A 13092-nucleotide genomic window follows, 5' to 3' on the forward strand; every position below is an offset into this window, starting at 1 on the left:
CTCTTCCCTAAGAACATAGATATAAAAACAGTGCAAAGCATTTTGTCAGATTCATTCATAAACAAACAACAGTTCTCATGAAGTATTTTCATTGCTTATTTCTAACTGATTCACCATCATTCAGTTGACTTGGAGTTTTAAATGAATTTCTGGTACCCAGATGGAGTTGCCCAACCCTCTTGAAGCAGGAGTCTTGCTCCCCCTCAGGGACAGACAGAGCAGGTACAGTAGAAGGAGAGTTGACCTGACTCCTACTTTTTTCTCTCTTCTTTTGAGACAATGTCTCACTGTGTAGCTCTGATGGCCTGGAACTCACAGATCTGCCTGCCTCTGCCTTCCTAGTGCTGGGATTAAAGACAAGCACCACCACACTCAGCTACTCCTGCTTTTAACAAACACACTCCAGGTGCTTTCTCAATCGGCCTCACCAACGCCCCTCAAGTACCAGGTCCTGGAGAGAAAGGAGTGCGATGGGTGCCATCCTTCCCAGGCCAAGCAGACTGAGGAAATTCTAAACAATTATTTTCTTTCCTGAGCCCTCTGAAAAGCATATGACTCGTGACACATTTCAGAAAGAATTTTTCTTTAATTTCGTTACCAGTGTACCTGAACAGTCGGAAACTTAATAATAAAAGGTGTGGGTTCTATACCTTTACTTGGTCTCCTGGGTCTCCCCGTGCCAGTGGCTCTGCATGGCTTCCTGTCTTCTCCCAGCCAATCTTGTTCCCGCTGATGTGGCTAAACACAAATGAACAGGATCAATAAATACTACGGACTAAACTACCTCACAGTGAAAAGAAGGGCCTACACGAGACCTGTTGACTCAAGAGCAATAGCAGTAACTTTTCATGCTCTAATAGCCTTGTATTTTCCTCAAATTTTTATTTCAGGAATATTTCCTCCCACTTCAAAGTGAAAAGGCATAACTTCTAAGTGTAAGGTAGAAGCACTCTTATAGGCACCCCACCTCCATGGGGAAGGGTGTCAACCATCAGTAGAAACAGAAGAAATTAGGGTGTAGGCACAGGAGAGAGATGAACTCAAGTTCAGAGAACAGGGACAGATTCCTATTTGGCAAACAGCTTGGTAAACCAAAACCAAAAAGAGTGTGTGTGTATGTGTGTGTGTGTGTGTGTGTGTGTGTGTGTGTGTGTGTGTGTGTGTGTAGGGGGTGGGAGGTAAGGAAAGAGATAAGCAGTTAGCGGACACTTTTCAAGCAGTACCCGATAGACTCGGTACCTGCCTGCAGCCTCTGGACACTTTACTATACATAGGCAGTATTTCCAACACCTGAAATGCAGCAGAGGAGAGCTGAGTGGTCTGGATAAGCATTACTTCATAAACCCTCCTTCACTCGCCTTTATTTAAGGAACACAATATTATCAGTCAAGTAAACAAGGTCCCTAGCAAAGGGGAAAAGACCTGTTTTATAGGTAGTAGGGACACAAGGGCCATGTAAGAAAGCCAGCAGGCAGGGTGACTCCAGGTAAAGATGGCCGAGGCCCCTGTGGGTACATGGTCCCAACACTCATCCTTCACTGGCAGCCCTCTATACCTAAATTACCTGTGACAACTACAGAACATGCCACTTCAGGCTACTGACTTGCCTTTCTAATTGACCCATATGGCAAATACTCATTATCCTACCTACCAATCAATTTCATCTTAGTTTTATGCAAAAGAGGTAAGGGAAGCATTACAAAGGCTGCAACACCCATCTTAAAACAAGAGTGTTGTTCCATGTGGTGACACCCTAGAGTTTCCTTGACCCCACGAATTACACGGCAGGTTGTTCTAGCCAAAGACACTACATAGTCAACATAAGAAGATGAAGGGTTTCCACTGTGTCTAGGTTTCTGGGGTCAGAGAAAGCATTGTTCTATGCATTATTACTAATCAGTATAAAAACCCAATTTCAACTTAAAAGACAGTGATAACCAAGAGGCAAAATGAACATAATCATCTCTGGTGAGTAAAGGGCCACTTCTCTAGGGGGGAAAAAAAAAATCTACAGAGAAAGGCTCTGACAGCTGTCTGGGCAGAGATGTGAGAGGGTCGGGTCACAGGTCCATGGCTAACCTGTGTTGAGTGCATGTCATTCAGCTATGAGACAATAAATGAGCAGCCATGTGACTCGTGTGACATGGGGAGGCAAAGGGAATTAGAATCACTCAGTGGACAGCCAAGAGCAGACCTTGCTTATTTCTTATGTGACATAAAAAACCAGCAACAGTTCTGAAACTGCTTTTAGACAATAGAAGTGCCTGAAATGTTCACTGAATACACAGTGTGCGCAGTGTTCCTGGGGTACCTGAAGTTACCTGAAAATTGGATAACAATAGGAAAGAAAACTGAAGGGAAGGAGACACTTTTCTGATGACTCTGCTGCGGAGGTGCAGTGCCATGCTACCTAACACCCCAGAGAACCTACCAAGTTCCCGAAGGTGTACGTGTTTTGTTCTATATCCACCACCAAGTTGAAAATACAGTAATGCCAACACCCTGATGCTCACGAGACAGACTACCATTATTGTTCCTGCAAAGTATCTTTGACATAGCCAGTGTTCAAGCAGTCTAATACACTCACTAGGGCAGCTATTACTTCACAATGTAAGAAAGCAAAATATGTGGTTAGGATAAATGCTCTTCTTTGAACAAATGTAGTTCAGCATTCTATAATTCATTTGACACACTAGTAACACCTTAACCTTATTCTTAGAACCAGATGTCTCACAAACTAGCATTAGCTCTCTTTGACTCTCACCCCCATGGTAAAAGTCTTTGATGATCAAATTCAGGCTCAGAGAAGTAAGTCTATCCCCAACTCCCATAAAAAAGGACTCAGTCCCACAATCTGATCTGGAGTGGCTACTCCAGATCGTACCGCATACTGTCCAAGGACAGGCAGCTGTAGGTGTAGCTCTATCTCCATGCAAAAACACAGCAAAGAAGCAACCACTCCAACTCCAACCCTGCGGAGGCAGAGAGGAGCCAGTGAGGCAGGCCATGCTTTGTAAGGCCTTGAGAGTTGCTGGTAGGCAACTCTGCACTAATGATGTTTAGGTCACAAGCACCAGTTGACGACAGCAATGTGTTCCAGACCTAAACAATTCCATCCTATACAAGGTCTTCCTTCAGAGGACAGGCAAAATTCTTTCCCATGTAACAGCAGGGCAAGGCACACATTTTCTAATAACGCCAGTATCTGTGAACAATGTGATAAGATTAATGTGAAACAGCTAGCAGACAGCTAGAATTTCTTGCTGAAGAAATAAAGATCAAGGTTATTTTCCCAACACATAAAATTCTGCACTGCCTCAATGCTAAGATCTTAGAAATGTGTTGAAGAAAGCTCACCCACTGCATGCAAACTATTCTGTCAACTCTGTCTTTAATGTCCTTGACCTCCAAGGCAGGGAAACATGAATTCTCCTTGTTAGCCACCCTTAGAAAGAAATAAGGGGGAAAAAAAAAAGACCAGCAACAACAACAAAAGACCAATATCTACAGTCTCTATTTCCTGAAATACTAGGTCAAGGAGCTGAACAAAATCCTTTAACTATTTTACATTAAAAAAAAAAAAATCACTGTTTTAGTTTTGTATTGCTCCAATAGTTAATTTTGCTTATATAATTCACAAGAAACCCCCAAAAGCCCTCAGAAAATGTGCTCATCCACATGGGGGCAGGAAGCTACATAACCATAGCTAGAAATGCCAAGCCAGACCCTGCAGGTCAAGGAATATCGAGTTGGGCAGCCGAGTGGGGCAGCCGAGCAGGTCTCTGGAAGGCAGGCTGAGCACAGCAGGGTAGGCACTGGGCAGCCTACCTTCCAGAGCTCATTCTTCACATATCAGATGTGATCCTCTGGGAATCATATGCTGTTAGAATAGGTGGGGAAAGCTTATGCAAGAAATAATACCACATTACTAGGATACTGTAACTCAAAATCAACAATATATACTGTACGCTTATTACAATGGATTCTCTTCACTTAGGACACATACATCTATGTTCACAAAAAGAAGCCTTTACAAAGCCGCAAAACTGAAATGTTCCTTTTCTCTGAATAAGGACTTTACAAACAAATTTAAAAATACCAGTAAAGAGTTAGCAATATTTATCAAGTATAATTATTTATTAAACATTAAGTATTCATATGTCATACTTACATGCAGAAATATACTCATTTAAGTATTTTAAGAATAAAAGAAAAAGAAAAGGGCAAGCTGTTCCTAAGACCTTATTATTATAAAAAATGTGTTTGAGTATATTCAGAGAAAAATAAAGTGTTATACATTCACTAATCTTTGGCTGGTCCCCATCTAGATTGGGAATTATGTGAGAATCTGTTTTTTGTTTTGTTTTGTTTTTCAAGTCAGGGTTTCTCTGTGCTTTTGATTTCTTCAGTAACATTTCCAAATCATCCATCACCTGAACCAGACCACTTACTCTATAGAATATCCTAGACCAAATCTGGCTATTGTTCCCGGTATGGTACCACATAAAATGTACTCATGGAAATGTTTCTAAATTAGAAACTGACTGTTTTTTGCCTTAGCTTTTCATCCTAACTAGTGAGTATTTAAGAATGTATTGTGCTTGGCCAGAAGCATAGCCATGTAGTCTTGGGGGTGAGAGCTTCAAGAAAGACCACTCAGAGGTGTGCCCTTATGAAGAAACTGGAGGACTCTTCCCTGCTATTACAGTATAGAAATGGTAAGGGTTGGTACTCCTCTGTTGAAGGGGACAGAATTACACTTCTGAGGTTAAACTCTGTTTCAAAGGCATAGGTGCCAAGAAGGTGCTCCTTTCTGAAACAAACAAACAAAAACAAACAAGTTTTTACAGGTCAGGGAGCAATCAGTCCTGCCAAGGCCAGGCCTAGAGACCAGCACCTAATTAATCTGTCCTCTGCTCTCTATAAGTCCACTGGGACTGTGTTTGGCACCAGACTGTCCTCTAGCACAGCACACCATAAGAGCACACTTCCTCAACGATGCCCAGCGGCAAACAGCAAGTGCTTGAGCATTTCTTGGGTAAATAGACAGACGAATACCGTCCTTTCCTTTAAGACTTTCCTTAAAACATCATGTTGGTCAAGTCCAAAGCGAAGGTAAGACCCTGACTGGTTTTGTTTTTGTTTTGCTTGAGCTTTGGGACACAGGATCTTACTGTGCAGCACAGATTGGCTTGAAATACTACGTAACCAGGCTGGCCTCAAATCCACAGCAATCCCCCTGCTTCAGACTTCCACGTGCTGGAATTATGGGTTTTATTTATACAAAAGCTGACATTGTTTTTAATCTTTTGATATAAGGTCTCATGACACTACCCAGGCTCTCTGAGCACTTGGGCTCAAGAGAAACTGCTGTGTCACTCTCCTGAGCAGCTGGAACTATTACTATACTGTCCACGGTGCAGAGCCACTAAGAGCTCCAAGCTGTTCTCATATGCTGCACATAACACACTCTGCACATAATTCACACAACTGCCTAGGATCCTCCCCGAGGACTGAGACCCCCAGTATCATGTGAATTCATAAACCGGAACTGCATCCGCCATAAGCAAAGCTTAGGGTCCAAGGCTCAGAAGCAGGTTCCTTACGTCCTCTGCCACCTTCCTCATATTCCTAACACAATCTCATACTTACTGTCATAAGTGAGGCAACCAATTCAAGGGACGAAGTCCTTGAGTCACACAAGTCGAACCTTGACTTGAGGCTATGCATCAAGTTTCCTGAAAGACACTTTCTCTATAGCAGCAGCAAATGCTAACTGCCAAGACGAGAGGTTCACATCCCTTTGCAGGAACAAGATACACAGGAAATGGTAAATGATAGTATCTGAGGAAAGTTCACAGGAACTTCAAGAGAAAGAAGGAACAGCCAGGCAGTCTTTAAAACAGCAATGAGCTGAAGGCACTCTCATCCTAACCTAAGGACAGCACTCTTCTCAATGTCCATCTAGGCCTCCAGGAGTCACCACCCACCTGCCCAAGTGACTCCAGAGATCCTGTCTCTGCAGGGCTCAGAGTCTACAGCTTTCTTCTGCCTTTGCCAGTGTTTCTCAATTTATAACAAGTACTCCTGTACACATACCCAGGGCTTCACACCTAGTGAAGTGTCTTGGAACTCAGCTTCTTAGACTACCTGCCAGTTGCGTTCACATTTGATGACAATTACAGGGTGCTTGTTTAAAATGCTCATTTCTGGTGAGGCAATCCAGAAATTTTGATTCAAAAGATCATAAATTTATCATCCTATCATCTTGCTAGACAACTCCCTTAAAAGTACAAATACTAGATAATAATTCTTCCATTGGACTTTGCATACACAGCCAGTGAATATTTATCAATGTTACATACTTCCCCACCTGAGACAAGGTGTGCAGACTCAGTAAGCACTGCCCTGGGTGAGCACACATCTGCTTCCATTTCGGAGTAGATACACCAGGGAAAACTTGCAGGAATGCTGAACACTGCCTCTCACATCTCTCACATCTCTCACATCTGAGTGCAAAGGTAAATGTAGCACCCACCAGCACTGCTGGGCAGTCACAAAGTAGTAGCCTGCCCTAGTTATTTACCCCATGAAACAGTGATCAAATTCACAATAGGACTTACAGAAAAGTTCATTCTTTCCCTTTTTCCAAACAGAATACCTAGGGGACAAGGGAGGACACACTATAAATCCTGCCAATCTGATTTTAACTGGCTGTTCATTTGTGAATTCTAATGCTTTCTAGGAAGAAGTCTCATCTGAATCCAGGCAGCACTCTACACATAGGCTAGGCAAACAGTGCTGGCTGTTGAGTTTGGATGAGGGGAAGTTTGGGGCTCTCTTCTCTAGAAGTCCAGATGTTACGGCTGTCAGGGGAGTGAGTTGGTGTAGATGATGGGCCAATGGTGCTACAGAGCAACCCTCATGTTTGAGCCATGACATAAATGAGTTACTGTCCAACTCGCCCAGATTCCTGGGATCTCCAGCTTTGGGGCTAAAATAGCAAGACCTGTCATTGGGTAGACCTCTCCTAGTTACAAATAACACCTACCTGTGGTAGACAACCTTTGCATGCACAATCAAGGAAGCCCTGGGGACACAGGACCCAGAGCACTCTGTGATCTTGAATACTCACTTGGTTGCCCCTCCACCGCCCTCATCATTGTCTGATGATGATGATGTAGAAGAGCCAGGGAAGTAGGCAGAATCCACGTGATTGGGGCTGCCACTCTGGGCTAGGTTGATGGGCGAGGAGCGCTCATACAGCGGTGTGTGCTTCCCCTCATGAGGAATGTTGCTGTAGCTGTTCTGCTCTGTCAGGTTCTTCCCGCTAGTGTCCAGGGCGAGGGCTGGCTCAGCGAGGCTGTATGGGTATGGAGCCTGGCCTGGGGTGCCCCCTGGGCTGGGCACCTGCGGGACCTGAGGTGCAGAACACAAGTCAGTGTACAGGGCTGCTGGGGCCTGAGGCAAGCCTGGATTAGCTTTGTCCTCTTCAGTCATTTTTAATTTGACAAATTGGTACCTATCTTTTATGACACAAGAATTTTTTTAAAAAGTCATATCCCAGACTCACAGCACTACCTTGACTCAGGACACCTTACCGCGGGCTTTGCTTGCAGAGAAGTCTGTGGAATGTTGAGCATCTGAGGGGGAACATATGGTGGCACCATCCCAGGCATTCCAAATGGATTTGGTCGGGCTGTTTTATCAATACAGGAAGAAAATAATAAGACAACTGTGAAGAGAACGCAATATCCCCAGATCAGCCCAGAGCCCAGGAACCCTGCCCCCTTCAGATGCCCTTCTTCCCAGAAACCTTTAGAAACTCAGATCTAACATGTGGCTCCAGAGGTCACAGCCTCCTCGGTCTTGCTATAACAGTGGAAACAAAACCAGTCCAGAGTCCTGAAATTCAGGTCTCTGAAGATCAGAGGGCTTTTCTAGTCTCTGCTCTGAACAGCACTGGGCAGGGAAATGCTGCCTTTCTGAAAACAAAGTTCCAAGGCCAAACTGTGGGGGTGATTCTTAAACAATACAAATTAAGGTCAAATCAGGACTATAAATGAGAACACTAGCCTCATCGCTGGCCCAATCTGGCAGAAACAGGGTTTCCTGAGAACTACTGTGCAGCCCACAAAGGCTGAAAGTGATCACTGCTCACTTTCTCCAGTTCCATGCGGATCCAGGAGCTACCAACTCTCTAGACTTCTCATCTCCAGCAGCCTACAGTTCTAAGCTCTAAACCCATGACAGGCCTTTGATCCTGGCTCTCAGCAACGGGAAATCCTGGCACAGCTTCCTACTTTGTACTGCACAAAGAAAACTTCCGTACAAACAGAGGGAAAGAGAGAACTCGGCATGTATACTCAAGGGGCACATTTACATACACAGACACACCAAACATGAATGCACCTGTGCATAAGTGACAAACAAGTCTACCAGCTCCCCTCCAACTGTGAGGCAAGAGCCTCTACACCTGTTAAAGATACTCTATGGTAATTCAGTCACAGCTAGGAGTAGGAACAAAATATGCTATAAAATCCAGCAGTGTGCAAACATTATCTTTGGAACCACTGTAGAAAGTCTGGTTAATTTCTGGTAGTTGACCTTTTCTATTTAACTTTTTGTTGTTTGTTTTAAAGACAGGGTTTCTCTGTGTAGCAGTCCTGGCTGTCCTGGAACTATGTAGAACAGGTCGGCCTCAAACTCACAGAGATCCACCTGGCTCTGTCTCCCCAGTGCTCAGATTAAAGTTGTGTGCCACCATATACCTACCTCAACCCCGATAACGTCTGAATAATAAAAGCATGGTCTGGGTGAGTCACTTACATTTGTCACTTTCAGGGGATGATCACTCATGCTATGCTACTTTTGGATATAACAACTAACACCTCGCTAAAAAGCACAAACATTCCTTTGAAAACACAAAACAGGATAACTCAAACACCAAAGATTCTCTTCAAATTGTATTTCTATTATTTTGTGTGTATTGTATGTCACATGACTGCAGGTACCTATGAAGGCCAGAAGGAAAGCACCAGATCCCCTGGAGCTGCCTGACAGGAGTGCTGGGAACCTATGTCAACTCCTTATCTGCTGACACACCGTTCCAGCCCCACCAAAACAAATCTTTTTAAAGTATTTTCTAAAAAGCACATTGTAGTCAATGGTTTCGGACATCCCTGTATCTCCACAGAACAAGCTATTGTTCTCTCATATGCCAGCCTGTAGTAACTGAATGAAGCCGTCTACATCTTCCTAAAGAAATGACTGACCGCCAGAACCTAAAGTGGTTCTTGTTTTTCATGTTCAGTGCAGTAGCTGAAAAGAACCATAGTCCCCCTTCTCCATTACAAGAGTGTCTCAAAAGAGACACAGGGCCCAGTGTAGAGGCCACACTGCTGCTCTCCTATGTCCTTTTTACCAACACACACTAGAGCAACCTTTGTCACAAAGTATGTACTGCAAGGGAGAAAAAGAATGCAGGAACAATGCTTAATTAATGGAGTATTTTTATAGCATTAAAAAAAAGTGCTAAGTATGACAGACTTCTTCAGGAATGCACAGAAAAGCAGCAAATACAAGTACCTTGGAGCTGTGCTCTCTGACCTTTCTCCACAAGACCCCAAAGCACAATTCTGTGACGTATCCCAGTGACTCACAAGCCCTGGAGAGCTGCCTAGCCTTTGCTCTGTATTAAACTAAAATACCTGTTTAAAGAAATGGTACTAAACTAAAAGCACTTCCAACTAACTGTAAATATCACAACCCGGCCCTCATTCCCATCTCGCCCTAACAGAGGCTATTCTGGAACTTAGAGATATTACATTAAACAAAACACAAAATAGTTACAAAGTAAGCTTTTAAAATAGTCTTTGACTAGGAGACGGATCAGTGGGTAAGAGTGCTTGCTCTGCAAACCTGAAGCCATGGATTCAAATCCCCAGTACCCACATGCCTATAACCTCAGGATCAAGGAGCAGGTCAGCCAGCCAGTCTAATGGAAACGGCAAACTTCCAGTCAATGAGAAGCTTTGTTTCAAGGCACGAAGGAAGAAAACCTATATCTTACTTTTCCAGGGATGGTAAAATGCAGCGTTGAAATTTTTGATTCAAAGAATAAAACAATATAAGTTTATTGTTGACATAAGTTTTCAATGATTGTTTTATAATTACTGGACACTCTTCAATGGGCACAACTACTGAGGGCCCTGAAAGTGCTTCAGGTTTTGCCTAGTCATTGCTCGCTCATCAAAACCCCAGGACCACTCATCCTTTCTTTATGTGGTTCTGCCTTTTCCTATAAATACATGGGAGTACATCTACAACTGGACTCACATGGTATGGGGACTTTAGCTTGGTTTCTTTCACTTAGCAACATGCACCTAAGGTCCCGCTGTGACTTTGTGTGGCTGAGTAATGCGCCAGTCTATCAGTGCTGTAGTCATCTGAGGAATACCTCTTAACACCTTGGTTACTTTCAAGTTTGGACAGATATAATAAATTAAGCTGGTATAAACATCCAAGTACAGGTTGCTGTGTAGGTGATATTCACAAATATGACTGCTGGATCGTACGGTCAAGAGTAGGCTTTGTTTTGTGAAAAGCTACCAAATTGTCTGATAAAGTATCTGTCCCATTAACATTCCCATCTGAAGTGGAAACTTAAGGGTTTTTTACAAAGTCAGTTGTGTCCTGTTGAATGGTGTTTTGCTGGGGCAAACACATAAAGGAGTGTTTTCCTGAAGCAGACACAAGTGAAAGGATGTTTTACTATAAAGCAGGTACATGAAGGAACGTTTTGCTGAAGCAGACACAGGAGAGAGGATGTTTTGCTAAGGCAAGCATGTGAAAGGACATTGATGAAGGATTCTTTGCTAATGACATGAATGCATTGGTCCACCTTACACTGTGTAGTCGAGCTGCATTTGTCAGAACTCCACAGAAAGAGATGCACTAAAACCCTTCTGGTGATGTACGACTTCTTGCCACTTTTGTGGACTCCGGCAGAGTGATGTCAGCTAATACAGACTCATGTGGAGTTCTGCCAAGTCAGACTCACATGGGGAGGCAAGACTGATGGAGGACACGTAATGTTTGGAGAGAGTATAACTAGGATTCAACGGCCTGTGAGAGGCTTGCTTGTAGAGCTAGCTGAGCAACACTTGCTGGTCTTGTGTCTTCACTGATCTTCACTTAGTTGAGAGAGGCACAGCAAAGAACTGCTCATGGCATCCCTGCTGGTCCAAATCCCTCCTGCTGACTCCTGCTGATCGATTCAGCTGTGGCCTGGCTCTTCCTGTTAGGTTGATGTCACCACTGCTGCTATCCTGACACTACTGAACTGGACTGCTGATATATCTGTGACATGTTTGTGAGTGGGCTGAGCTGCCGCTTCTGACCTATGAACAGAACTGCTGATTTCTTGACAATGCAGATGGGATTTGCTCCAAAAAATCATTTCTAAACAGGTCCACTTCCCCCGTATATAATAGCCTTTCTTTTCCAGTACCTCTGGTGGATGGAAATTAAAACTACCAAATGCTGTTGAAGATGTGAAACAAGAGGAAGTCTAGGTGGCTAGAAGGGAGCATAAGCACTTCAGAACCATCTTAAAAGTTGGCTTTGGAGCCAGGCGTGGTGGCGCATGCCTTTAATCCTAGTACTCGGGAGGCAGAGGCAGGCGGATTTCTAAATTCAAGGCCAGGCTGGTCTACAGAGTTCCAGGACAGCCAAGGCTACACAGAAAAACCCTGTCTCGGAAAAAAAACAAACAAAAACAACAACAACAAAAAAAACCAAAAAAACACAGGTTGGCTTTGAAAAAAATTAAAAGTTAGGCTCACCAGCAACAAAGTTCATTTTATTATTATTATTACATCTTTATTAATTTTGTGTGGGTGCAAGTGTGTGTGTGCACACCAGATGTATACATGACACAGTATGTCTTTGGAAGTCAGAGGACAATATGTCTAAGTCATCTTTCCCTTACTCCGGTGTCAGGAGTGGCAGCAAGTGCCTTTGCCTGCTGAGTCATCTCAAGAGCAGCTTTGACAATTTTAACCCTCTGGACAAGAGTGTATAGTTCATTTACTTAAATATGGTGATTTGAATGGGAATCATACCCCTCCCCTTCCCCTAATCCCACCCTCAGGCTCAAATATGTGAATTCTTAATCCCCAGTTGGTGGAAGGATTAGGTATGGCCTTACTGGAGAAGGTGTATCTTTGAAGCAAGCTTCACAAGTCCATGTCATTCCATAGTAGCACTCTGACTCCCACTTCTGGATCAGGTGTGGGCCACTGCTCCAGTGCCCAGCCTGCCTGCTGCCTTACTCCCTGCCACAATGGTCATGGTCTCATCCTCTGGAACTTAAAAGACACTTAGCCATGGTGTCTCGCCACAGTAACAGAAAGGTGGCTGAGGTAATAAGGAAGACCCTGGCTTCACTCATGCAGCTTTAGAATCTCTCTGAGCACTCACGGATGTTCATATAACTAGTAAGGCATTAGGGTTTGCATTACCACTTTAAACCACAAATTGTGAGAACTCAAATCTTTCTCATACTTGTGTTCAGAGTGGTGATTCACAACAAGCTATAGCTGGCAGTGTATAGGGACACAAATCACTGTATGCCAACACACAGCTCTGCGCATATGTGGAAGCTGGCAGATAACTTCCTACAGTTAGTCACCTCTCCTCTCCCACCATGTAAGTTCTGGGGAATCAAACTCAGGAAGGCAGTTGCATCAGAAGGGCCTTTACCTTTATCAGCCGAGCTGTCTCAATAACCTATATGCTTACTTTAAACATCTCCAGGCCGGACAAAGACATTACCTGAACAAATTCTTTTCTCATCCCTCAACAATACTCAAACCACTAGAGTTCACTGCTGAATGCTTGCCTAGAATACTTAGGCTCTGGGACTGATTCTCTAGCACCTCAAAGCAGAACAAAAACAAGAATGAGGAATGGATAGCCGGGCCTGGTGGTGCAGGCCTTTAATCCCAGCACTTGGGAGGCAGAGGCAGGCGGATTTCTGAGTTCGAGGCCAGCCTGGTCTACCAAGTGAGTTCCAGGACAGCCAGGGCT

At 43.8% G+C, this 13092-nt stretch overlaps 1 protein-coding gene across 1 annotated transcript in view; it reads right to left on the reverse strand.

Annotated features, from left to right (window-relative positions):
- Nucleotides 1-13092, reverse strand: part of LOC110333673 (constitutive coactivator of PPAR-gamma-like protein 1) — an 84108-nt gene that overhangs the window by 32405 nt on the left and 38611 nt on the right. The window contains exons 6-8 of the mRNA XM_021215355.2: nt 7602-7699; nt 7136-7419; nt 651-738 (exon numbers count right to left, since the gene is read on the reverse strand). Of these exons, the coding sequence (XP_021071014.1) occupies nt 651-738; nt 7136-7419; nt 7602-7699 (470 nt within the window). The remainder of the gene's footprint in view (nt 1-650; nt 739-7135; nt 7420-7601; nt 7700-13092) is intronic.

This window comes from Mus pahari, chromosome 16, assembly GCF_900095145.1.
Source record: "Mus pahari chromosome 16, PAHARI_EIJ_v1.1, whole genome shotgun sequence".
Taxonomy (NCBI): Eukaryota; Metazoa; Chordata; class Mammalia; order Rodentia; family Muridae; genus Mus; species Mus pahari.